We start from the raw sequence: 27,960 nt of genomic DNA, 5'->3' as shown, positions 1-27,960 counted from the left end.
GTCATCATATGATTTTATTTACTTACAATTTCTTAAAAATAGATCCATTGAGAAAAGCAGAGTATAGCATCAGTACAACAACTATATCCCCTTTGATTTCAAAGCATTTTAAAATGTTTTAATGCACCAAACCAAAAAGCAAAACATCATTCAAACCAAACAAGTTATTAAAGTACCAGCCTTAAGTGCTGTTTTGTCTCTTTGCTTATTATTCTCTCAACAGCAATAAAGCAGAAATCATATTACCAAATTTGAATGCTAACACATTTCAGGATAATACGAACAGGAAACAAATAGAATCTTGAAACGTCATCTCAAATACTCTTCAGAAAACTGTTAGGAGGGCAAAAAGTCCGTAAAGTAAGCCGCAAGGGTAGGCAATGAGAAGCTGCTGTCCTTCCATGCCCAAGGCTGAACTGAAGATTTTGGAAGCCGAGAGACTACACCAGCCAACAATGACCAGTGCCAACACAGTTCCAAAGGTGCCCCTATAGCAAAGACAAAAGAGATGATTACCCTATATCATGAGAAAAGGAGATTATTGAATCAAAGCTGCCTCTGAAACATCCTTGGTACAATATTTATAACTACTTTCTCCATTTGCAAAATGAGAGTGAGGAACGGTATGAAGTCAAAGGCCATGGCCAGTTTGAAAATTTGTGAGTCAAATTCCCCATCAGAGGTAACCATTTTATACTTTAGTAAAACTTGAACTCATAGGAGTACAAAAACTCACCTACAGTTGCCATCATCTGTCAACATTCAAATCCCAATTCCTAAAAATCTTTTATAGAAACTATGCTTAGGGGAGCCTGAGTGGCTCAGGTGGTTAAGCAACTGCCTTCGACTCAGGCCATGATCTCAGAGTCCTGGGATTGAGTCCAGCATCAGGCTCCCAGCTCAGCAGGCAGTTTGCTTCCCTCTCTGACCCTCCCCTCTCATGCTCTCTCTCTCTCTCAAATAAATAAATAAAATCTTTAAAAAAAAAAAAAAAAGACCATGTTAAAAAAAAAAAAAACTATGCTTAGGGTTTTCTTTTATACCTATACATTCTTTTTCCCATACTCTCTTTCCAAATTGATGCATGGTATGAGCAGAAAAATAACTGGACTTGTAATCCAGCTGGGGGCCTCTTCCCCACTGCTCCCACGTCCGCTTCTCAGGTTTCTATCTGATATAGCAAAGCGTGACACAGTTCAAGTGGACAACACGAATATGTGTGTGGCCGCCCACTTCATTGCTGCAGATTCCTTTTATAGGTGTATTGTGGAGTTTTTAGAATATTGAGATGGATTTGTTCAAATTGATATCTTCAAAAATAATTGTGGAGGCAATAGGCTCTGAAAGAATGAATGGGTAGGGGTGCCTGGGTGGCTCAGTGGGTTAAAGCATGTGCTTTCGACTCAGGTCATGATCCCAGGGTTCTGGGACCCAGCCCTGCATCAGGCTCTCTGCTCATCAGGAAGCCTGCTTCCTCCTCCCTCTCTCTCTCTGCCTGCCTCTCTGCCTACTTGTGATCTCTGTCTGTCAAATAAATAGATTAAATATATATATATTAAAAAAAAAGAATGAATGAGTAAATAAGGTAGTTAAGTCTAGCCACCATGGGGGTAAAAAAGGAGGTATGGGAGTAAAGAGTGAATTTCATTCCTTATGTGCGAAACAGAATGTGTTATTTAGAAAAATAAGCTATAAGATCTACAAAAGATCACAAGATAGCTAGTCCCCAGCTTTAGATCGATGAAGTGACATGAGGAAAATTACACAGTGGAATGGCATTAGGTCAAGATCTCCTAATTCCCAATGCCACGTTGCTCCTTTCACCATCAAACTACACTGTCTCACTCGATCCTAGTATAATCTGAAGTTGAGAATTATGTTTATTATTTGTGAGAATGACAAAAATATTTACTTTTAATAACTGAACTAGAGAAAAACAAATGAAAAACTATACAATATATGGCTTCTGATGCTGTGGATTATAAATAAACCAAAAATATTTAAAGTGTCCTCTAATAAATATGATATGCATTGGTTTAATTAATATATTGGGAAAATTTATAGGTCAACCTAATAGAAGTTTTTATGAATGAAAATGTAAAATTATATGTGATTGATTTGAATGACATAGTATTATGCCCAAAAAGGAAATTTCAGTGTAATAGTCTTAGGGGGTTGGATAATTTACTCTCCTTTAATATAATTTAAAAGATTTCTAAATCATCCTTTATCATTTCAGAATGAATCTCTAATGAAAAAGGGTCCAGACTTCTGATGATTCTCAAAATCTCATTTAGTTTTTATTTTCTTCCCCTAATAATCTGGAGTCATTTGAGATGCTCAAATGGAGCATCTTAACTTTGCTGGAAATAATGTTTTAAATTTTAAATTTTTAAATCATAAGTGATTATAGCATTCTTTGGCAAAGCTTTCAACAAAATAGAAGTTGTAGAACTAAACTCTGTATTAACATGTCAAATGTCTGTACCAAACAGCACAGTAAATGGAAAACCTTGCTAAAGAACCCGCTTGGGGGGTGCCTGGGTGGCTCAGTGGGTTAAAGCCTCTGCCTTTGGCTCAGATCACGATCCCAGGGTCCTGGGATCCAGCCCAGCATCAGGCTCTCTGCTCAGCAGGGAACCTGCTTCCTCCTCTCTCTCTCTGCCTGCCTCTCTGCCTGCCTCTCTGCCTGCTTGTGATCTCTGTCTGTCAAATAAATAAATAAATAAATAAATAAAATCTTAAAAAAAAAAAAAAAGAACCCGCTTGGGATTCTCTCTCTCTCCTTCTGCCCCTCCCGCTCGAGCTATATACATATATATATATGTATATATATATATATATTAGACCATATTAAAAGAAAGAAGCATTTCCAACTAAGTTACTCTCAATAATGTTATTAAAAAAACTAAATGAGACATCTAAACAAAATTTGTAAAGGCTCTCCTACAACGTCTGCCTTTGGCATTGGTAAGCTTTTTATATAATACACTATCCAGTGTGGTGTTAATAACCTAAAATGTGGATCATCCAAAAAATTGCAAATTGTGTCTCCTCTGGATGTGGAAGAATGGGCACTGATGGCAAATGTTTATTGAGTTCTGAGCGTGTAGGGGACAAAGATTGTGTAATTACTTGCTCTCCCCAAACTGTGGTAGTGATGTTCATTCATATGCCCTGGGAAATTGCCCAACAGAAATATATCTACTGGATCCTCATTAATAGTTTTGAATTGCAAATCCTAACTTCTCAGGAAGTAAAAAGAAAAAAAAAATCTATTGGCTGAGCATATATGGTATAAAGTTCTCCAGCATTAATATCCTCATCAGGGTTCCTGGGAATTCTTCATTGCAAGGAGCCCAGCTGAGAAAGCTCAGTTGCTTGCCGCCTCAAAGGCAGAATGCCTGGGAGCTGAAGCAATGCGTCAGTGTTCACCAGGCAGCTCCTCTTCCAAAATCAAACAAGTGAATTCATGCGGTTGTTCTATTACCCCAGACAATGGTTCGTACTGAAGACTGCAACCACCTCCAAAGTGCCACTTTCACAGATAACTTGGTTGAATTTATTGTTTAAATCCTCCAAATAGGAACAATACCTGAGCCCCAACAGACCCACTTTCCTGAATCTGTGTGTCGCTTTTAATTGCCAAAGTTTCCCCAATTCCAGTCCCAAAAAGATCAGAAAAGAGGTTAACTGTCACCCCCGTGTGGCAAGCCTGAGCGAGGACTGTGCATGTGAGGTCCATTAGGGCACGCAGGCACTTACTGCAGTGAAAAGAAGATGGCGCAGCTGGACAGGATGACCATGGGGAGCAGGCAGTAGCCCAGGACGCTTGCCACACAGCCGTAAGACGCCCCTGAAGAGCTCATCAAGTTTAGTAAGGTGTGAATCCCTAGGCAGCCTATGGCACTCATGCCATACACATAACCGAACTGAACTTTTCCTGCCTGAAACAATGGGAAGGACACAGGTGAACACACAACAAAGATCAAGAGGAAATTGGAATGTCAACAGAGCAGAGAGCATTTTAGAATCCATCAGCTCAACACTGTTTCATGTCTTTCGGGCAGAGTCATCAGCAGACTGGGAATTCTGGAGAAAACACTGGCTATCGTATGACTTCAGGTCCTGAAAACAAATACTCCTGGTTATATTCGGGGTGGCCAGTGCATGCCACTGAAAAGATGAAAAAAATTTCAAGGTTTTTTTTTAAACCATATATCACCTATTAGAAGCACAAGACATAAGTAAGAATATATTTACTCTCCCTATTTCTTAAATAATTAAATGAATGAATTAATGGGTGAAAAAATCTAATTTCATCTTGAAGATTTTACAAGACAAATGAGTAATGTTAACCAATACCTACAGGATTTACTGTTAGATCCTATTCTAAGCATTTCACATGTATTAAATTATTTAATCCACATAACTACTTTATGAGGTAGGTACCATTATTATACTCATTTTACCCATGAGGAAACTAAGGTGAAGAGAATATACAACTCGCCAAAAATAAAATGTTAAGCAGAGCAACTTGGCGTGGAACCTAACCAGTCTGGTTCTAAAATTAGATGTTGGACACCTATAGGAGCTCTCCCATGTCTTAAAATAATGGGACTTACTTGACCTTTTTTAACCTAGCATATCCTAAACTTATTTGACCACAGAATCCTTTGTTTTCCTAATTCCTATTAACAGTTTAACTGAACATACTTTATGAAAACCTGGTTTATATAAACCAACTGGTACTGAATCATAAAAGAAGTACTGTTAAAGTAGTGTTCAGGATACAACACTGATTTTCTGAGGACTCATAAAAATAGCCATCTTCCACAGGCACTAGGGATTGAGAGCTGAAATAGCCCCATTAAACTCACCCAGAGAAAGTCACAATCTACTATTGATTCAACAGGGGATATTTTAATATTTGCTACCTGAGGATGCCAAAGCTCCAGTAAAGAACGCACTTAGTTTTTCTATTTACATTACGCTGATTAGAAATTCTGGGTAAATATTGAATAAGCTGACTCTGTTTTTCATGGGAATCATGCAAAACAAGGAAGGATCTGGTAAATGCAGAGAGTGAGCTTTTTAGCTGTCATGTTCTCTTCTCCATGGCTGTTATCTACACAGTCTTTAAGTCTTACAGAGTAAAGAGATATTTACTTCACAATTAATTAATGGAGAATATTATGACCATTTTAATGTTCAAAATTGTCTAGCTATTTTGAGTTCTTCTTCCTCTACAGAGATGGGGAGATTGGTCACTACCAAGTCCTTTCACAAAATGTCCCTGGGCTGTGCTTGAAGAATTCTCTCCTGCAGTAGCCATAATGAGTTCTTACTGAGTAACTTTTGTATTCTCACGGCTATCTTGTGAAATAATACTAATAATGCTAATGGACATGCTTAAGAACGCTCTTAGTTATTGCTCTATTGGGTGAGGTTTTTCCACTTGGAAAATAGTGACCATTTAAAATCACTTGTATTAGAGAAACATCCTACTTAATATTTTAATTGGATGGGATAATTCTGAGGTAGCAAAAGATGTAACAGTGAAGGGCAACTTCCCCACAACGAAAACACACAGAGCTAGAAGTTTCTGACCCCAAGCACTTTTGTAAATAGGGTGGGGTATATAGAGGGTGGACAAAATTAACTTGAGAGTAAAACTGTCCCTTGGGATATCAGTTAGTGACTGTTCTCCTCATCTCTTCTCTTGTTACTTTATCCATTCTAAGTTGTGATTCCATTTGGCGGGGGCCATCGCCATTTTTAATTTGTTTCAAATTCTAAAAAAGGGTTGTAACGAAAATGGAAAGCCAATGTTCCATTTCTTCTAACCTCAAAACTTCACGTGTCCTCCTTGTACCACCCTCATTACTAAATCTGAATTTGAAATACTCATTATTCTTCTGATTATGCTTTTATGTTGGTCATGCATGCTCCTTTTCCAGGTGATACTCTTAGAGCTACTGGAAAAACTAAAGGGAGCCATACTTTTAAACCAATTATCTTCCTTGTTTGGGGGGGGGGGTGAAATAATTTTGACAGCAAAAATAAAACTAAATTTATGCTAACTGTTTGAAGTTGTCCTCTTTGGTTTGCCTCCTTCAACATGAAGAAAGTCACTAAAAGATACTATGCCATGCCTTATGTCTACAAAAATTATAAAAATGATAAGTATGTGATCATGAGTTTTATGCCTCTGGAGAAAATAAACAATCAATTGTTGTTTTGGATTCAATTTGCTTTCTCTAGTACAATGCATATACCAGCCCATAAACTTTTCTTTTACATTTTAATTCTAGATACCAAGGGCATGGTTAGTTTAGTTTCAAATGGGCTCTGAGTGAAATCTGACTTCATTAGTATATACCTGGGTGATTTTTTTGTTGTTTTTGGTCTTTATTGCTCTACATGTATTAGAATCAATTCTGAAGTAATGACATCTAATGGGAAAATAAAACTGATAATGTCTGCTTAAAATATTTCAGAAAATATGCACTTTCACATATTCCTCCAAATTTTAGAGCTGAGAGGAACCTTAAGAACTACTGACAGAAGTGTTTTTTGTCTTCAAAATGAAGAAATGAAGAAATAAGAAACAAAAATCTCAAGATCATACCTAGAGGCAAAGTTAGGGGCACGTTCAATTTCTCACTTCCATTTGAGTTCTTTGCCTATATTGTTTTGTACTTCAAACAAAAAAGAGGATATTTAAATAATTCCAACTAGCATTATACACCCCAAAGAGATCTTAATGGGATTAACGCTTTCCTTTAAGGGATGGTAATGCTAACATTTTGTATAAGAAAACAAACAGCTGTTATATTAGAAATCACTTGAAAAAGAAATATGGTTTAATATATTAAATTGATTGTTTCTATTTGATTAGTTGACATGATCTTAACTTAGTGTAGCTAAGATTATCAAATTACTGTGACAAAGAAAGAAGGGAAGTTAGAGACTATATTAAAACTCTAGTTGATATAGTGTTTGATTTACAGAGTATTTTCATTTGCTGTAGTTCAAAGGAAGAAATAAGATGCTATCACTAAATACAATTGTATTGGATAAATATGTTATGATTACTAATCATATCACCATGCAGAAACTAGATTGCTATAAGTTTTTTGACTGGTATAAAATAAATTAATAAATAAAAAGTGAAAATTTATTTAGTTGCAAATACACTTTATACCTACTTTTGAAAACTGTAACTATAGTGGAGAAAAAAGCATTTATGGAAAGTGGATAGCCAAGAGACAGAGAAGTGGACTGAAGAGTTATTTTAAGGGCTTTTCCTAGAATTTTTAATTTCCTGTATTCTTTCTCCTGTCAAGTTTATCTCTTTGTCACTTAATGAAACTATGCTTTTCAGACTGACCTGACCTTTTTTTTCATCCTCTGTTTTTCACATATGGTCATTACTTCCTTGGTTTAAAATCATAGACATTTTCTCTTTTCTTCCTTTTTCTTTAAATGAAACATTTTTCTAAAGCATGAGCAAATGTCTTCTAAAGTTAACGTGGGTGGAAATGTGGTTTTCTTTACTTCTTTGAGGACTCAATCACTTTAGTCCAGATTTAAAGAATGTAAGAGGCCCATACACAAGACGAATGGTAAAGTCAAGGAGCACAATGCCTATATAAAAAGCAGAAAACTCAAATAATAGAGAAATATGTAGGTTGAATATACAAATCACTGGTTACACACTGCAAATTACTGTACTCATAATAACCTAACCTGAAACAAGGAGACTTATTTCATGCTCAGACCTCACACAGTATTTGAAATATTCTATAGGTACACCCCAGCAGAGGAAATGATGAGCAAAGAGAAAGGATTTCTCTGGTGTCACAACAGAAGTGTCACAGAAAATGAGAAATAAAACTTGGGCCAGTATTTCCCAAATCCATGTGTTCCTTCAACTTTTTCAAATTGACAATCTTTTCTGAATAACATGAAAGACATAAGGGATTGCCCGCTTTGTTGAAAACTTGCTTGGTGATTTGATTTTTGATATCTGTTTAAATTTATATTTTTTCTGTACTAATACTTGAGGGTTGTTTCTCTTTATTACTATGGTTCAATTAACAATGTCTCACAAAAAAAAAAGTGTAGTTAAAAATTAATTAATCGTTATCAAGTAACATATATTTTTCTGTATTAACAAAGACTTCTTCAAAAATGACATTTGACACACATTAAAATCTGGTGCTTGCTGCAGTCTGTTACCAGAAGCAAGGTGGCTCCCAGAGCGATGCAAAACAGAATAGGCCCAGTGAGGTCCGTTTCGTTCATAATGCTGCCATCTGCTGGTTTCAGCGGGTTTAACACGGTCAAGGTTTTTTGCCATATGTGATCAAAATTAATTCCAAGTTCTGCAAAAACAAACAAACAAAAGGAATAATATAAATATAAAAAATAAACATGAATAATGTTTACTTAAATTTAACATATCTAATTAATTTACTTAGCACTTTCATCAGATTGTTACACCTCCAAAATCTAAAGTTCTAAGCAATATACAGTAATTCAACAACAACAACAACAGAAGATTTGTTGTTCCCAAACAAGGAACTAAAGAAATATTTTAGAGAAATAATTACATCAAGGAAAACTTTCCATGCCTTATTCACCAAATATAAGCTTGAAATCTAGCTGAAAATTGGGAAATAGATGTTCTACAATAAAAAATAAAATAAAATGGTAGCTAAGAGACCCAAAGTCCCATCCTATTGCTTAATAAATATTAGATATTAGATACCCCCCCATTTTCCCTTGATAACTGTTAGGAGTTAGTTAGATAGTTAGGGAGTCAGGGCCAGGGTCCCCAACAACAATATATGGAGCACTGACAACCTGTTTTGCAGCTTAAACAAGACTACACTAGCATTCTGCTTGCAGCCTTTGCAGAAATGACTTCAGCAAAACATCCTAAAATAAGACAATTAACTACAAAGTATCTGTCACTATCATAGGCAATGGGCAGTTAAGACATAAGCACCAGATGTCAGGAAAAAAGACCATCAGTATGCTGACATGAACCTAATAGGGACACAGGTAAGTAACCAAAGCCCTGATTGGCATGACTCAGCACACTCTGATTGCTTAAGATAGTTTCACAAAAGAGCTCATAAAAACCCCTACACTTAGAAACTCCAAGGGCAGCCCTCTTGGGCCCCCCACCCTCCCTAGGAGCTTTATTTATTTATTTTTTAAAGATTTTATTTATTTATTTGACAGATAGAGATCACAAGTAGGCAGAGAGGCAGAGGAGGAAACAGGCTTCCCGCTGAGCTGAGAGCCCGACGATGAAGAGGACAATGTGGGGCTCTATCCCAGGATCCTGGGATCATGACCTGAGCCGAAGGCAGAGGCATTAACCCACTGAGTCACCCACGCACTCCTCTAGGAGCTTTATACTACCACTCAATAAACTTCACTTTGGTTGCCCTCCACTCTTCATCTGGCCTACCAGTTCATTCTTCAAACCATCATGTCCAAGAACTGTGGGTGCAAAAGGCAGAAAATCCTGAAACAACACTTGTGAAATCATATCATACTTACATCAAACATGGCATAATTGCTCAATTAGCATTCTTATCTAAAGTAAAGATATTTAGCCCAGATTTGGGATTTTATTTCCACCTTGCCTGATGAGAAAAGTAGTTGTATGCTAATTGCCTTAACCTCCACAGAGGAGAAAAGAGGATGGCTCTTTCTTATACCCGTATTTTAAAAAGGTCTGTGCTAGTGTGGTTCAGTCTATGTACCCAAAGTTAAATTCTTTTTTTTTTAATTTTTTTTTATTTTGTATTTTTTTTATTTGTTTATTTTCAGTGACCACATTGAGATATCACCTTTCACCAAAGTTAAATTCTTGAGACAAGTTAACCTTTCCCTTTGTGAGTGCTGGTGATAGAATAAAATATTCAAAATCAATGGAGCTTAGTGTCCATGAGTCCAAATTCATTTAGAAATTTAAAAAAAAAAAGGGGGGGGGGCTGGGTGGCTCAGTGGGTTAAAGCCTCTGCCTTCGGCTCAGGACATGATCCCAGAGTCCTGGAATCAAGCACCGCATCGGGCTCTCTGCTCGGTGGGAAGCCTGCCTCCCTCTCTCTCTCTGCCTACCTCTCTGCCTGCTTGTGATCTCTGTCAAATAAATAGGTAAAATCTTTTAAAAAATTTTTTTCTATTTTTGTTCTATTTTGTTTTAAAGTAATTCTGACTGCCACATCACAGACCCTTCTGCTAGATCCTGCCCTTCTTACATTTTTATTTAATTTTTTTTTTAAACCCAGCTATCTGACACCCACTGAATACAGAAATAAATAGTAACACCACATCGGTTTCTTTTCTCACCAGTTCTATAAAGATAAACGTTAAAATGTAACTTGAGTAGGAAAAAAGAACATTCAAAAAGGAGAAGAACAGGACTTTACTATTTCGGACCCAATAATCAAGCTGACTACTGTGCTTCTATCGTTTTAAATTTGAATAAGAGTAAGGCAGAGGCCCAGAATAATTAGAGATAAACTACTGTAAAGAACACTGCATTTCAACTAAAAAGAACTGAATGGATTTTGTTTGTTTGTTTGTTTGTTGTTGTTGTTTTACTGTTTTCACTGAATTCTGCTGTGAGTTCTACAAGATTTGTATGCATTGGTCTTACAGACATGTAATGAGGCTAGGGATGTTATTTTATTCCTGTTTTGTGCATCAGATGGCTGAGGTTTTGAGATATGAAGAATTTGTCCAAAGTCACTGAACTAGTAACAGAAAATACAGATTTCAATGCTGGAGAATCTAATTCAAGAACCCATGTGTCCTCCACAAGACAAACGATACAATTACAAAAGCAGCAGAGGACCTGAATAGACATTTTTCCAAAGAGGACATGCAAATGTCCAACAGGTACATGAAAAAGTTCTCAATATCACTAATTCTCAGGGCAATGCTATCAAAACTACAATGAGGTATTGCCTCACACTCCTCGTTAGAATGCTATTATCAAAAAGATGAGAAGTAAGTATTGCTTAGGATGTGGAGAAAGGGGAACCCTTGTGCACTGTAGGTGGGAATGTAAATTCATGCAGCCACTGTGGAAAACAGTACAGCGATTCCTCAAAAATTAAAAAAAATAATAATAAGCGTTCCCATTACCCCACTGTGGCCTCTGCCCAGGCCAGGCTGACAATATGTCCACTTACAGCTGAAGGACATGGGCTTTTAGAAATGGTGACTTTAGCAGAGAACACTGTGGGTCAGTCCCCAGGGCAGCAATGGTTGGCAGCCAACCATTTGACCTGAGCACTGAACCTGGCCAATTTAAAAAAAAGAAAAAAGGAGGAAAAAAAAGAACTTCTATATGATCCAGCAATCCCACTTCTGGATATATATCCAAAGGCAATGGAAACAGGACATCAAAGAGATATATGATCTCCCATGTTCAATGCAGCATTTTTCATAATAGTCAAGACATAGGAACAGCCTAAATGTCTGTCAGTGGGTGAACAGATAAAAAAGATGTGGGATATACATACAATGGAATATTCATTCGTGAGAAAGAAGGAAATTCTGCCGTTTGCAATGACATGGATGGACCTTGAGGACATTATGTTAATTTAAAAAAATAGAGAAAGACAAATACTGTGTAGTGGCATTTGTGGAATCTAAAATCAAGGAGAAAAAAGAGACAACCTCATAGAAACAGAGTAGAAAAGTGGTTAGCTTAGGGTGGGAGACACAGGAAGGGGTGAGTATAAAGGTACATACACACACACCCCACACACAACACAAAACAGCAAAACCCAAAAATCTTGCTTTTAATCATATAGCTATGGATGTCAACGTGTATCTAATTTCACAATGGTTGTTTTTTTTTGTTTGTTTGTTTGTTTAATTGAGCTCAGTTCTCCCACGTGAAGGATTTTTTCCCTAAATCATTTGTACAAGGCATACCACTTTCCAGGATAGTGACAGTCTTTGGTCAGATACAGAGTATAGTTCAACTGCTTTTATACCTGCACATATCACCTGGCATCTTGCATATCTGACTTTCCAAACACAAAATACCACACAGACTTTAATGCCTGCTATGACATAGAGGGGTCTTACTCTCACAGGGACCTATACATTTTCAAAAGGTTGGACAGACATTGGTCTACACTGCAGTAGTAAGGATCTTTTTCTTCACTTATTTCATATCCAGGCTGACCATCGCTATCCCTAGCTTAAAAAGAAAGAATTTGACTGATTAATAGTGAATAAATCATGTGCATTTCAACTTTTGTGCTGCATCCTTTCTATTATCACTGTGTAGTTACATATTTCTTAACAAACATACACTTTGTAGTAGATGAGCAATTCACCGAGCTTAAAATGAAGTTAGAATGTCTCATGTAATTTTTAAAAAGCAGATTTTAAAAACTGAGAAATTGTAGCTTAAATTAATTTCACCTAAGCCTTATGTTGTTTTCAAAGTTTTTTTGTGATTAAGACATTTATGTTAGTAATATGTTTTCAGCATTTGCCACAACACAGTGGCCTTTAATTCAAAATACCTTTTTCCCTCAAAAAACATAGTAATTATTCCTAAAGAAACTCAGATGTAAAACACCTTGTGAGGCATTATTACTGATTTCAGGCGTTTATTTGATGGCATCATTAACTTCTGCACATGTTTCAACATCGAGTCATGAAATGGTGAGTGAACATAAGACCTACTAAATATTGTCATACCAAAAAAGCATTTATGTGTTTTCTACCAAAATACATCTCCATAATATTTTGTTTTCAAATTTATTACGAGGTATGCAAATGAGATTATAAGTATTTATTAATTGTAGATATCCTAATATAATACCTTATTATACAAGATAAAAGATGAAACCGCTGTGAAATCCGAATGTAAAATTTATTGTTTTGCTGTCATCTAGTGGTAGTAAAGTATATGATATATCTGCTATAAAAATGAATTAATATCTTTGTTTTCTACGCAAATGGTGGCACTGGCCTTTTAAATATAAACATCGGGCTGTGCTACAAATATAAGCACTGAATAGCACAGTAATTTTTCTGGTTTGACAGACTTGAATTGGCTATTATTCTTCAAGATACATTTGTTAACATATTGATTGTACATAATCAAATAGCAAAAGTTATCATTCTTACATAAAATCACCAAACAAGTCTTTTAGACAACAAAGTATTTAAGGAATAAAGAAGCACACTTTCAAATAACATATTTTTGCATAAGGGATGTTAATTATTATAGCTTCATAATTGATACCCTGTTTGGTGTATACTCAATAAAAACTGGCAAATGACATGTATCACCTTATCCTAGAAACCCTGCCTGTGGCTTTTTCGTATCTTTGAAACAGATGAGGCTCCAGACTTTCACAAAGTCACCCAGTCTGAGGAATGTATTGAATCAGCATCTAAAAATTTCATAGATTCAAAATGCAAAATTATATTAAGTGTAATTGCTTGCATCTCAAATACATTAGCAATTTGGTGGGAACAATCACAAAGAGAAAATAAAATCTAAGAATTTTCTCTAAGTTACATAAAGTGAGAGACGAAATCTAATATATTTTCTATTTGAATTTAATAAGATATTAGGGAGGATGCCTTCAAGTTTAGAATATCACAATAGAGACATTTAGACAAGCAGAAAAGAAAAGATTATTTTCAATAAATGTTACAGGAAAAATTTGATACTCATTAAAGAAAAAAATTTTAAATCCTACTTCACATACTAACTTAAAATAATTTTTAATGAATCAAAATTTTTTAATGAACGACTTTAATGAATCAAACATTTTAAAGAATCAAAAATTTATAAATTTAGTGCAAAACAAAAATATAATTTAAAAATTTAAGAATATACAAGAGGATATAAACAGTACCTAGAGCTGGAGAAATATACTCTGAATAAAATTTACCAAGAAAAATACTGTAGAGTTGAAAACATAAATATTAAAATTTCTATATGATTTAGTATCCTATTAACTAATTAGATGGCAAACACCACCTGGGAAAAAAATGTTTGCAATACATATTCCAGGCAATTATTAAATATCTTACCAAATAAATATCCTTAAAAATAAAAAAAAGAAAAGGAAAAATTTTAAGATTCAAATAAGAAATCTGACAAAGAATATAAAAAACAGGAAGAATAGTAAATAAATATGAAAAAATGTGTAACTATTCTAGTAATCAAGAACTACAAAGTATTGCTTTTTACCCATCCAATTAACAAAAATATCTCATATTCTACTATGATGGTGTAGGGGGTCATTCTTTTCCAGTTAAGTTCGACAGTGTAAGTACCTTTTGACCCAGGAATCCCAATGTTATGGATCCATCCTAAGGACAGACTCTGTAGAGATGAAAGTTACTTACTTCACCAAAGCATTACTTATTATAAGGATTAACCTTTAAGGTGAGTTTAAATTATGGGTACTTTTACGTGAAAAATATTATGAAGCCATTCTATATATTTTCAAATAATATTTAATGACTTTAAAGAATGCATGCATAGAAATACTTTTGATATTAGGTAACTTTAAAAACTATAGAACTTTATAGCCATTGTATGATCCAACTTCCATTTTTAAACATTCATAAATACACACATATTCAAAAATATAGTATTTCACTTTTAAGCATATATACTTAAAATACACCCATTCTTATGCAAAATACTTACATATATGTATTTCACATATATTTACATATATGTATATACACTCATAAAAATAGACTGAAAGCTGAAAGAAAATACATCAAGTCATTAATGGAACTCATGTCACAGAGACAAAATTTTAGGTGGTCTTGATATTTTTACTCATATGTTTCTCTATTTGCCAAATTTCTATATTGAACATAGGTTATTTTATAACAACTGATTTTTGTTTTAAAGTCGAGATGTTGGTAGAATCAAGGAGAATATTTAATAAGGATAACTTATAATTTTCAGGTACTGATTATTATTGCAGAGGCAAACTGGAATGAATTGGTTAAACATAACTGATACCCTTAATCTAACTGGCTTCTAAACAGCCAACAAACCTGTGATATCATTTCCTTTGCTTTCCTGAGTAGTTAAAATCGTTCACCTTTCTTTAAATTTTGAACTCAAAGAAAGAATGTTTTAATGCCAGGTGGTTAGCTCTGTTCATATGAGGCAAACAATGATCTTTTGATGTAAAATATTGGGAATTTTAATCTCGCCTTTTCATTGACCACATATAAAGGGGTGAGAGCATAATTGTTGACTAGTCATATATTCATACTTCTCCTTGGCTCTTAAACTTTTTTTTCAAAGATTTTATTTATTTATTTGACAGAGAGATCACAAGGTAGGCAGAGAGGAGGCAGAGAGAGACAGAGAGCCGGATGTGGGGCTCCACCCCAGGACTCTGGGATCATGACCTGAGCCAGGAAGGCAGAGGCTTTAACCCACTGAGCCACCCAAGAGCCGCAACCTTGGCTCTAAAATTTAAATCTACTTGAATTTTGGCTTTCCAGCCCCTATACTTCGGTCATCAATGTTGATTTGCTATAAGGGCAAAAGCAGCAGGTATAGCATGGCCAGATTTTAAAAAGAAGGAAAAAATCCATGTATGGAACCCCCCTGAAATTCCTAAAGGACATTCAACTGCAAAGTCCACCAGTTTCCTTGCCACCAGGAGTGCTTATTTCCCTGGAATCATATATTCCTCCTCACTTAGCCATACCCAGCTGGGATGAGGGGGCTCCTCCCATCCAGGAAAGGAAAAAAAAAAAAAAAAAGACTGGCTTGTTTCTATGACAATTAAGAAATATTGAGAAACTACCGCTATGGCTCCCAGGTATCCTAGCAGAAGATACAATGTGCTATTATGAAGCAGCTTCATTCACTGGGGTGGGAAAGGTCAATACTTTGATGCAACTGCTCTGCTCAAAGATGTGTTCACTGTTGTCTAGCCTCCGTCAGGGAGTCCACACTTCAACAAATGGAAGAAACACTTAATATCTGCAGTTAATAGCACAGCAATGGCAACACATCGACTCTGTTTTCCCCACACAAGCAGGAGACAAACGTCCAACGGTTTCTGCACCTTCTTCTGGCAGACTTGTTTATACGTGGAACGATCACACACAAAACACACGGCATGCTGACCGCACATTACGGGCTGATTATTGCTATTATTCTTCTAGCTGTACCCACGTTAATAGCACTTCCTTAACTTATCTTCTAGCAAAGGAGGCTCTTCCTCAAAACTGTCAATGTAAGAAGATTGTGAATAATAATCCGGGTTGGATGCTGGCTGAAAATATTGTCCCTCGTAACTTGATGACGTGAGCATCTCTGCTGGGACAAAGGCAGGCGGAGGCTGCTCTCCGGCTGGTGGTCTAGAGAAAGGAAAATATTGAATTTTATACATCTCAGAATGGGATATCCTGACAAATGGTGGACGGAAACTACAATGTCCCTTCTATAAGTTCTCCTAGTTTTTGTGAGTATTTATCCATGAAAGAAATAACTTGCTTAAAATTTACTTTTAATTAAAAAAAAATGAAGTAACAGGTCATGAGAAGTTTCTAGAAGAAAGATCTATACCAACTAATACTTATTATGGATGATGTGCTAGACACTTGGCCTCACATTTTCTCACATAATGAATACTCTGGAAGGTAAAAATTATAGTTTTAATCCCATTTTACAAGTAAAGAAACAGAGTTTCATGGAGACTGAAGGACTTGGCCAGTGTAGCAAAATAATTCTTCAGGGATTGGACTCCTAAGTGAAGCCTCCTGAACAGTGCTCAGATGATACAATGTTGCTTTTTTACTGATTTTTTTCAGGGGCAATCACCAAAGACATTCCCTATACATCTGTGGAAACAAAAGTAAGTAAAAATTACAGTTTTAATAACAGAGTTGATTCATAAGAAAAAACAAATACATAAACTGACCTTCTAGCTCTGGCCATTCCCAGATAATTACTGTCAATTGAACTATCTTTGAGTACCTAAAAAGATTCTATGGCTGCCTTAAAGTCGCTCTTTTGAAATATGCAATTTAGTTTTGTTGAAGCATGATATTTTGATATTTCCTTGACCATGTTTTTATTGGATTTTATTTCACCATCTGTGTGAGAAAGTTGGAAAACAACACTCAGTACATAATTTCTTAGAGCTAGAGAAAAGAAGCAAGGGGGAAAAAAGAAGTATATGAGGTTATTTGATCATTTTAAATTGTTTTTACCTGAAGGAAGGGGGAGACACATTAGGAGTTGTCCTTATGAACATCTTTAAGTTTCTTTCATCAGAGCCACTAAGGGCTAAGCTAAAAATACAGCTCAGGATTCTGAACTTTGCAGCTCCCTGTGATCTCTCTGCATTAAAATATTTACGAAATGGCTTTTCATACTTTCCTTCCAACATTATGCTTAATATGAAGTCTAAGAATAACATATTCAACTTCTGTTATATGGGTAAGCCTGACAGAGAAAATAAACTTCTCTGGAAAATAGAGCTACCAAAATAGAGATATATGTGTTTAATCATTCACTAACTCAACAGTAAGCTCATTAAGGGCAAGGACCTGGTATAATACTTCTTGAATCCCCCACAGCATATGTTGATTACTGTTATTGTTTCCTTAGCCATGAGGCATATTCCTAACCTTTTTTTTTTCTTTTTGTCAGCAAAATAGAGCCACTATCAAAAGTATTGGTAGAAATGAATTATAAATAAGAACCTGAATGGTTTGTTGGTTGATGAAAAGCCCCCCTTGATCTATACTTTTTTTTTAATGGAAGCATTTCTAGAAGAATAGAAGGGGAAAATAAATTTGACTCAATGGGCCAGCATCTAACCAGGACTATTTCACTGACAAACTGTCCTAGCATCACTGTAACTCAGGCCTAGGTGTGACTAACCAGGCTGGAGGAAAGGTAACTTTTACAATTACTCCCTGAAAAGCAATTTCCGTGAAGGAGGGATTTTAGCAGAGGTGATTGACCCAACCCCAGCAAAGAGAAAAACGCATTAAAAAAGAAAAAAAGTGTCCATTACCAGCTAGATCCCATCCCTTTCTCTTTCTTTCCTCCCTCTCTGCTCCTTCATCCAGCAAAGTTCTTTATCAGGAGCTTGGTCTCTGTTGTCCTATTATAATGGAGGCATAATATTAAAATTCTCCCATCATTTATTTAAGAAAGTATAATTTCAAACTCCATCCAACAAAGGAAACCTCAAAAGCTTTTTTTTTTTTTTTAAGATTTTATTTGTTTATTTGACAGACGGAGATCACAAGCAGGCAGAGAGGCAGGCAGAGAGAGAGAGGGAAGCAGGCTCTCTGCTGAGCAGAAAGCCCGATGTGGGGCTCGATCCCAGGACCCTGAGATCGTGACCTGAGCCGAAGGCAGAGGCTTAACCCACTGAGTCACCCAGGTGCCCCATAAATTATCATGGTCACCCACTGCCACTATCTGAATTAAAATTCTCTCCTTTTTTCTTATAACATTGTACATGTTGACTCTAACAATTGACACTACATCTCAATAAATGAAATCTCAGCAATACCAATATAGTCATATGATTAGTCCACACTTCCACCCAACAAACTCTGTAAATAACCCAATTCTCAGGTTTTAGGCTTTTTTCTGAAAATTGCAATGAACAACCATAATTTTATTTAACCATGTATTTTTTTATTTTTTATTTATTTTTTATTTATTTTTTAAGATTTTATTTCTTTATTTGACAGAGAGAGATCACAAGTAGTCAGAGAGGCAGGCAGAGAGAGAGGGGGAAGCAGGCTTCCTGCTGAGCAGAGAGCCCGATGTGGGGCTTGATCCCAGGACCCTGGGATCATGACCTGAGCCGAAAGCAGAGGCTTTAACCCACTGAGCCACCCAGGCTCCCCTATTTCTTTTTTTATTAAGTGTTTAATTTTAATTCCATTATAGTTAACATACAGGATTATATTAATTTCAGGTGTACCATATAGTGACTCACTAATTCTATGCATTACTCAGTGCTCATTATGATGTGTGCTCTTAGCCATATATCTAGGACACTTTGCTAATAGCTTTGTTAACTCCAGAGCCTTGAATTATTAACATATTATTAAAGGCAATTGCATGAGTTAGATTAGTGTACCCAATACTTAAGATGGTAAGGTTATATCATATCTATATTTCATATAGTAATGGGAGTTTTGCAGAGTATATCAACAAAATATTTCTCTTCTCCTCGATTATACAACATCTTAATTAGTTTTATGAAAAGAGGCATATTGAAATTTTGATGATATCTAACTTAGCACGTTATTCCAGATGAAACAAATGTCAACTGAATTTGACCAAAATAAACACTGAATTCTGGCTGGTAGAGTTTCAACATTAACTTTGCTAGTGAGCATCTCCTCTTCCTGTAAATATTTAAAACAACTATGTGATGACTGCAAAAGATTCCTTTAGGGTAACTGGCAACATTCTTGGTCATACTACTCTTCTTTTGCTTCCTGATTCTGGGGGGGTTACACTTCTGCTTATAAAAACAGTCCAATGAGAAAATGTATCCTAAATCGAGTGCAGTGGTTAGCAAACCTGTTCCTGGAGTTATACTGTCTGTGTTCAAATCCCAGTTTTATACTCTTAGGCAAATTATCTTACGTGAGTGCCTTGATTTTCTCATCTGTAAAATGAGGATAATAATAGAACTCACAAAGGAAACTAGTGGTTACTAGAGGCAAGGAGGTTTGCGGGGGTGGGCAAAAATAGGTGAAAGATGTTAAAAAGTACAAACTTCTGGTTATAAAATATAAAAGCCATGAGGACTATAAGTACAGCATAGGAAATATAGACAATAACCCTGTATTAATGCATGGCGATAGATGGTAACTACATTTATCATGATGAACATTAATTAATGAATAGAAATGTCTAATCAATATGTTGTACACCTGAAACTAATATAATATTGTGTATCAACTATACCTCAAAAAATATGATTGAGGGGAGCCTGGGTGGCTCAGTGGGTTAAAGCCTCTGCCTTTGGCTCAGGTCATGATCCCACATCAGACTCTCTGCCCCGTGGGGAGCCTGCTTCCTCCTCTCTCTCTCTGCCTGCCTCTCTGCCTGCTTGTGATCTTTGTCTGTCAAATAAATAAATACAGTCATTAAAAAACTATGAATGAGTAAGAACCAAATAAAAAAGTATTTGTTGATATCAAAGTTGAACAGGGCTTGCAGTTCTTCTACCAATATACCCAAGCCATTAAAAAGCCTGCTATATAATAACAATAATAATAATGATGATGATGATGATCTCATAAGGTTTTTGTAAATTAAATTAGCTGAAATAAGTAAAGCACTCAGAGTAGCGTTGGGCATGCAAACAATGATCAATAAGCTTGAGCCATGTCTTGGTATGTTTTTTTTTTTCTCCCTGAGACTTACACTAAAGCATTCTAGACATCTTCCACAAAGTCTGGAACAGCATCTTCTATATTTGTAAATAGTTGTCTCTTCCTCAAAGAAAACAAAGTAAATAGGAGGCCAGGAATTTATATGCCTTCTGTACTGGTCATCTTTCACTTTTCATCATTTTGGTCTCCTTGGAACACCCAAACTGACTTTGACAACATCCCCACCAGTCTTGTGTTTTCCTACCAGGAGAATCTCCCCTATGCACAGAACTTCTGTCTCTAAGCAATAAAACAATGGCCACACACCTGGTGTGTATAAAAACCCTCTGCACATTCACCCAATTCTTCAGTATTTCCCTTTACACCATCCATACCTGGGTTTATAAAGTTCCAACAAGTCTCCAGATGGATGATGTGTTAAGATAAGACATAGTCTCCAGTTGGGGAAAAGATTTTCCCTGGCTCTGAGGCAACAGGACTTAACATCCATTGTCCAAAGCAAATATAGAAGATCATTGTAATTAATCTCGGAACACTACATCAAAAACTAAGGATGTACTGTAAGGTAACTAACATAACATAGTAAAAAATAATAATTAAAGAAAAGATCATTTTAAAAGACTCAGTAGTAATTTTTATGATTACAGAAATGTGCTTCCTGTGTCCTATCACATAGTCACTAGGTATGTATTTTATTGAAAGTTTTGTTGTTCTAAAACTATCTGTTTGGACTTCCTTCTTGATGGTCACCTGATGTCAAGCTGATCCAAGAGGCATGGGGTGATGAGCTGATTCCCAGTGTCACATGGAGGGCTAGAGTGTAAATCAGGTTGTAAAAAATGCACCAGCAGATAAGTACAAGTCATTTAAAGTCTAGCTGCACATTTTAACTAATATTAAAGTGTCGGTATATTTCATATAGCCAGATGACATAGCATGCCTCCTGCAACTTGAGACTAGGAAGGGTTTCAGAATTTGAAACATCATCACCTGAAACAGCCTGAGAAAACAATATGACTGATCAACAACAAAAATACCCTGGTTTGGTGTTTTTTTTTTTTTAAGGTTTTATTTATTTCACAGAGAGAGAGATCACAAGCAGACAGACAGGCAGGCAGAGAGAGGGGGAAGCAGGCTCCCTGCTGAGCAGAGAGCCAGATGCCGGACTCCATCTCAGGACACTGAGATCATGACATGAGCCAAAGGCAGAGGTGCAACCCACTGAGCCACACAGGTACCCCTCAAAATACCCTGTTGATTAAATAAATATAGTCGGTACTCCGAGAAACAGTTTATCTATGTCAGTCTCCAGGTGAGCCAGTAAAATCTGGTATTTTAAATATCCCCAGTAAGAACAAAATGTACAAGATCAGTTGAATGGCGGTGTGTTTTAGGGAATGGTAGCAGGGGACCTGACATTTACATCATTCCCAGATTCTGGCCGAGCCAGTAGGTGCACAGTGACAACATACCATTGGCAGAGTCGAAACTATGTTTGACACACTAGAGGAAGATCAGCTCAGGGGATTCAAAAAAGCTGAGGATTCAGTTTCAGTCTGTTAAAGTCCTATGAAAACATTCAAAGAGAGTTTTCCAGTTGTTGTCTCCTTTTCTGTGGAAATATCTTGTCCTTTCTCTAAAGAATTTGAATAGATTTCCCATTTTAAAAAATAGAAAAATATAGTGGGAAAATATAACCCAGGTGACAGGTTACAGGTGTTGGAAATTGTGTCTCTCTGAATGACTGAGTAGTTGTTTAAAATGAGGAAACTCCTTCTTGTGTATCCTAAAATAAGAAAACTTGTTTTTTAATATAAATATTATTATTGTATTAGTAATTACAGTCAACCAGCTTTCAGATCAGTATGTCACTGAGCAAGTTTTTTAAGCAATCTCCAACAGGGGCACCTAGTGGAGTCGGCTTAAGATTCTCTTCTCTCTCTCTCTCTTCCCGTCCCCCCCCACCCCGTCCTTCAGTCAAATGTGTGTATGTGTACGCATGCGTGCTCACTAGCTCTCTCAAACGAATACGTACTTACATATACATACATGCATAAAATCTTTATTTTTTTTTAAGATTTTATTTATTTATTTGACAGACAGAGATCACAAGTAGGCAGAGAGGCAGGCAGAGAGAGAGAGAGGAGGAAGCAGGCTCCCCGCTAAGCAGAGAGCCTGATGCCGGGCTTGATCCCAGCACCCTGGGATCATGACCTGAGCCAAAAGCAGAGGCTTTAACCCACTGAGCCACCCAGGAGCCCCCGTGCATAAAATCTTTAAAACTCGCTCCCATATATGAGAGTAGGGGTGGACAGAGACAGAGAGAAGGAGACTAACTGACTAAAACTATCTCCTGGATTCCTGTGTCTTTTGCCAGGATGGTTAGCATCTTTTTCTGTTTCGGGGTGTATTTTAATTGAACTATTCACTGTATGAATAAAAGATCGAATCTCTGGAGTTTGATGTACACTAGTAAGTCACTGACTTGACTCCACATTTTATGTACCTCATAAAACTACCACAGCTAATATGCCCTTTTCTAATTCCTGAGACTTGCAGTGTGGATTGGAATTTAAATGTTACTGTATCCAAATCACGACTTGGATTTAAATGCTAAGGAACTGAAGCAGGTGAGGCCATCAACCTAAAATAATATAATCTTGAGTTTTCCCCGTTTGGTTATGTTCATTTCCATCTCATTTTCATCTTGATTTCTGGGCAATGTTGATATGTGTAATCAAATAGAGAAATAAAATTGGGTGGTGGTTTGGTGCTGGGGGGTTGGGGGAGAAAGCTGTGGTCCATGAGTCCCTGCATAAAGAGAAAGCTTCGTTTCTCTCATCAGATTTTTTAGTTTAGTTTAGTTTGAAAATGTAGATCATAGATGCTACCCATGTGTTTATTCCATCTGAAGAAAAGAAACAGAAGGTAAATAGTTTCTTTCAATAGAGCAGAAAAATCCTATTAGATTTTGGATTATATATTTTGAGTTACCATCCTATAACACTTTACTGTCCAAGCTGCTCCCTCTGACTGATTAACACTTTTTTGGCACCAAACACTTTTTCTTGATCTTCAAAGTATAAATCATAAATGAAATAAAATCAAGTTCTTTTTCTGTAGTTAGATTCTGCAATGATTGAGCCAAATCTCTACAGCCTTATTCTTTTACCCTACTTTTCTTATAAATATATATATATATTTTTTAATCTAATGATAAAAATACCTAATGATAATATTCATAGAGAGTGAAGGAGGAAGGAGGCAGTATAGATTGTTTTTCATTTTAGGAAATTTTTACGGTACCTGACTGAAGCTGGACAACATAGACTAGGTTCATTGATGGGACAAAACTCCAGAGGTTTAACTTTGATAGTTTTAAAAACATTCTATAACAATCCTTTCCCTATCACCTTAGAGTAATGGTGCAGCGGGAGTAGCTAGAAAACAGCACCTATCTCTTGTGTCTTCAGGAGTGATCAGCTAGTGGAAACAATTTCTGAACTGTCCTGTTCATAGTTGGAACTGAAGAGTTTCCATTGCCTGTTGTGTTTATTCTATCTTTGACTCCTTGGAGCTTTCAAGGCACTTATCTGTGTTTAGAAAATGAAACTTCAAGAATTAATAAATTTGAAATATTTGTTATGTGGTTATTTGGCTTAAACTTGTTGAAACGAAGCAGTGACTACACATCCCATCTTTACCTAAGATGACCTAGTTTTAGTCCTATTGTACCAACATTATTATTCCTAGCATACATTTAACTCTTACAGATGTCTTGATTTTACAATAAATTATATGTCTACCCTAATATTGGTTCTAATAAAACAACCTTGAACTAAAATCCAAACCCCAGTTCTTATTAGCTGTGTGTCCTTGAATAGTTCCTTAATTTCTCTTGGTTCCTGTTTTCTCATAAGTAAAATGGGGAAAAATACTAGCTCTCATCTCAGGATTGTCTGAGGATCCAATGAACTAACTTACATACAGTTCACAACAGTACATAGTGGGTAGGAAAAGTTCAGTAACAGTTAGCTTAAAAGTTCCAATGTCTGACCCTTCTCTCAGTTCACTAGTCTAAGTGTGCTAATACTACACATTAGCACAACTGTTCTTCATGATAATTTCATGAAGTAAGTACTCTTAATATCCTTATTTCTCAGTGTAAGGTACTCAGGAAGTGAAGTTAAAAGTCTTTCCCAATATTACAAAGGCTAGAGCCGGAACTTGAACCAATTCTTCTTACCATAAATGCCCTATTTACCCTAGTAAAGGCTAAATTACTAAAATATTAGTCATTTTTATTTTTAACTCAAGTTGAATTGTCATCTCAAAATAACTAACACAGTGTTCCACATCACTTGGCATCAGGGAAATGCAAATCAAAACCACAATGAGATATCACCTCACACCAGTCAGAATGGCTAAAATTAACAAGTCAGGAAATGACAGATGCTGGCAAGGATACGGAGAAAGGGGAACCCTCCTACACTGTTGGTGGGAATGCAAGCTGGTGAAACCACTCTGGAAAACAGCATGGAGGTTCCTCAAAAAGTTGAAAACATCTACCCTACGACCCAGCAATTGCACTACTGGGTATTTACCCTAAACATACAAATGTAGTGATCTGAAGGGGCACATGCACCTGAATGTTTATAGCAGCAATGTCCACAATAGCCAAACTATGGAAAGAACCTCGATGTCCATCAACATGAGTGGATAAAGAAGATGTGGTATATATACATTGGAATACTATGCAGCCATCAAAAGAAATGAAATCTTGCCATTTGCAACGACATGGATGGAACTAGAGGGTATTATGCTTAGCGAAATAAGTCAATCAGAGAAAGACAACTATCATATGATCTCCCTGATATGAGGAAGTTGAGAGGCAACCTGCAGTTTTGGGGAGTAGGAAAAGAATAAATGAAACAAGATGGGATCGGGAGGGAGACAAACCATAAGAGACTCTTAATGTCACAAAACAAACTGGGGGGGGGTGGGAGGAGGGGAGTAGGGATAGGGTGTTGGGTTATGGACATTGGGGAAGGTATGTGCTATGGTGAGTGCTGTGAAGTGTATAAACCTGGAGATTCACAGACCTGTACCCCTGGGGCTAATAATACATTATATGTTAATAAAAAATATTTTTAAAAAAGCTAACACATTCTGAAATATGTTTATTTTAATTCAATTTAAGAGTTTTCACACTGTATTATAATTGCATATTTAATTGCCACTGTCCAACATAAATTCTTAAATTTTATGAAGTAAAAGATTATAGACCTCTTTTTTGTCATTGGGATTCCTAAAACACAGCAGGCACTTGATAAATGTTTACTAGTCAAATAAAATCTATTTTTTTGAGCAGTGTCTCAAAAATTATCATGTGAAATGAAAATGTTTTCTGTTCTGTCCAGGGCCTATATTCAGGCTCCCTGTTAAGTGGTATTTTGAAAAGAGGAACCCAACTACCCACCTATAAATGGGCCTGAGGTGAACTGAATTAATTTCTCTGACCTTTCCTGGCATTTCTTCTTGGGTATCTTACCAAGATATGCTGGAGAGAGCTTTTGCTTTCCCCAAGGAAGCCCTCCCAGTGTGGAAACTCCTTACTAAAATATTATACCTTCTTAAAACAAAAGCATATTTTTTCAATATAAAATACTTACTTTCTAGATCCATAAACATATCCATAGATATTAGAATCTTCAGAACTCTGTTCCTGGTTATCAATAGTATAATTAGATTGGTAAAAATCAGAGTCAAATTGTCCCAGGTTTGACATCCTGAAAAATAAGAATGTCTTTTACTGAGAACTTAATGAGTCAATAGAACTGCTTTTAAGATATTTAGAAGGTTTAACTGATGATGTGATTATGGATGGATTCCTGTTAGAGAAAAACGTATTCTTTGGATGGGTTAAATTAAGTATTAGGAAAAGGTATGGAAATGTATTTAGAAAGTCATTTATAAAATGTGTATCTTCAACAAACTTTTCTGAAATTTTCATTCATGAGCACTGTGGACTTTGACTAAATTAACTGATGAGAAAGAACTAATATTTTTCACCAAATTCCTTATTCCCATCATCTTAAGAAAAAAATATTTTTAAATTGGTATACATCTAGAAGGTTTTCCCTTAAACAATGTTAGTTCCTCACTTTAAATGTGTGCACACATGTTGCAAGCCAGAAAAAACTGGTTGATAATTCTATTTGAGTTTCATTTTTCCTAGAGCTTTAACATGTGTTAACAGCCTCCCCCATGCCTCCGCAAAACAAATGAACAAACAAACAAAACCCAAATCCTACAAATCAGTTTCCTAGTTTTACTTTCCAATTCCTAAAATGTATTTGGAACATTTTCCTTTTTCTCATGCCTTGCCTGCTACTCCTAGGTTTCTGCCTGAGTCAGAGGGAGAAAGGCTCAGTTCTACTAAGGGAGGAGTCTTATCTTTCTACACACTCCCTACCTCGTTTGTATTCACTCATGGAGCAAAGAAGAGTGTGTGATCTTGATTTACACCTTGTGCCCAGAAATACCAGAAGAAGGAAAAAGGGCTTGAGAGGAGAAAAAGGTGGGAAAGAAAGCAATAGTAAGGTATAGTGGCTTTTTGGATGAAAATTACAGAATGGAGAATCTTTTCAAGTGGAGAAATATGGTTATTCAACTCAACATTTTAATCTTTACTTTTTTTTGGAAAGCATTCTCTTTCAAAGGAGTGAATTTAAAAATGTGAGGAGCAATCCACATAATCTAATAATTTATGGAATACTAATAATAAGTTTCAAATGAAATTGCATAAACAGCCTTAGCTCTAAGAGCTTCATTAATCAGAAATACTTGAGTAATTGTCAACTACTTCAAATTTTTACAGTTCGGTGGAAATATAGAAAGCTTTTCTAAAATTAGATGCAGCAGTTCATATATTTGACTTAATAAATCAAGATTTTTCATTAGTAATATGTGTGAAAGTAGCTATGAATTATGACGAATCATGTAAACTAAAACCAAGACTTGGAGAATGTTAAGTCTTTTAATAATTTATAATTTAAAGAATTTAAAATTTAATAGCATAACTTTCTCAGTCCAGGAAAATATGTTATTATAAAGCATGAAGAGTAATGTCACAGAATACAGTAAGGTTTCATAACATTCAATACTTTATGTAACACGACTATGGGTAAGAGAGTCCTTACATAACTCAGCTTCATGTTTTGCTTAAATGCCAAGTTTATTAGAAGGATTAGATACATACCTTTGTATTTTTTTATGTCAAAAGATCTTCCAAGCAATGGAGCTTTACTTGAGAAATTATAACAGATCAGTTCGTGAAACGATGACCTGCTGGCTCTCCATAAAAGTTTCTAAATTTGTACTCTGACACTTGGAACAGATGCTACAGCCAAAAAAAAAAAAAAAAAAAAGCCAAACAGAATATCCAATATCTAATAGGACCTGTTAAAGTTACAAACACAGTGAATGGTACAGAGACAGACAATTTCATAAGGTGAAATG

The 27,960-nt window shown here is 35.9% G+C and overlaps 1 protein-coding gene across 1 annotated transcript; it reads right to left on the bottom strand.

The window, feature by feature from the left end:
• Positions 1-23: 23 nt before the first annotated feature.
• Positions 24-26,227, bottom strand: YIPF7 (Yip1 domain family member 7). The gene is made up of 5 exons (XM_045997733.1): positions 26,112-26,227; positions 16,256-16,416; positions 8,245-8,390; positions 3,766-3,947; positions 24-488 (listed from the first exon to the last, which is right to left on the bottom strand). Exons 1-5 carry the CDS (start codon positions 26,225-26,227, stop codon positions 326-328), a joined length of 768 nt encoding a protein of 255 aa, XP_045853689.1. The 3' UTR covers positions 24-325.
• Between the last annotated feature and the right edge of the window lie 1,733 nt (positions 26,228-27,960).

This window comes from Meles meles, chromosome 2 (genome assembly GCF_922984935.1).
Source record: "Meles meles chromosome 2, mMelMel3.1 paternal haplotype, whole genome shotgun sequence".
NCBI classification, from domain to species: domain Eukaryota; kingdom Metazoa; phylum Chordata; class Mammalia; order Carnivora; family Mustelidae; genus Meles; species Meles meles.
The sequence above is the reverse complement of the archived record's forward strand: the minus strand, read 5'-3'. Positions and strand labels throughout refer to the sequence as shown.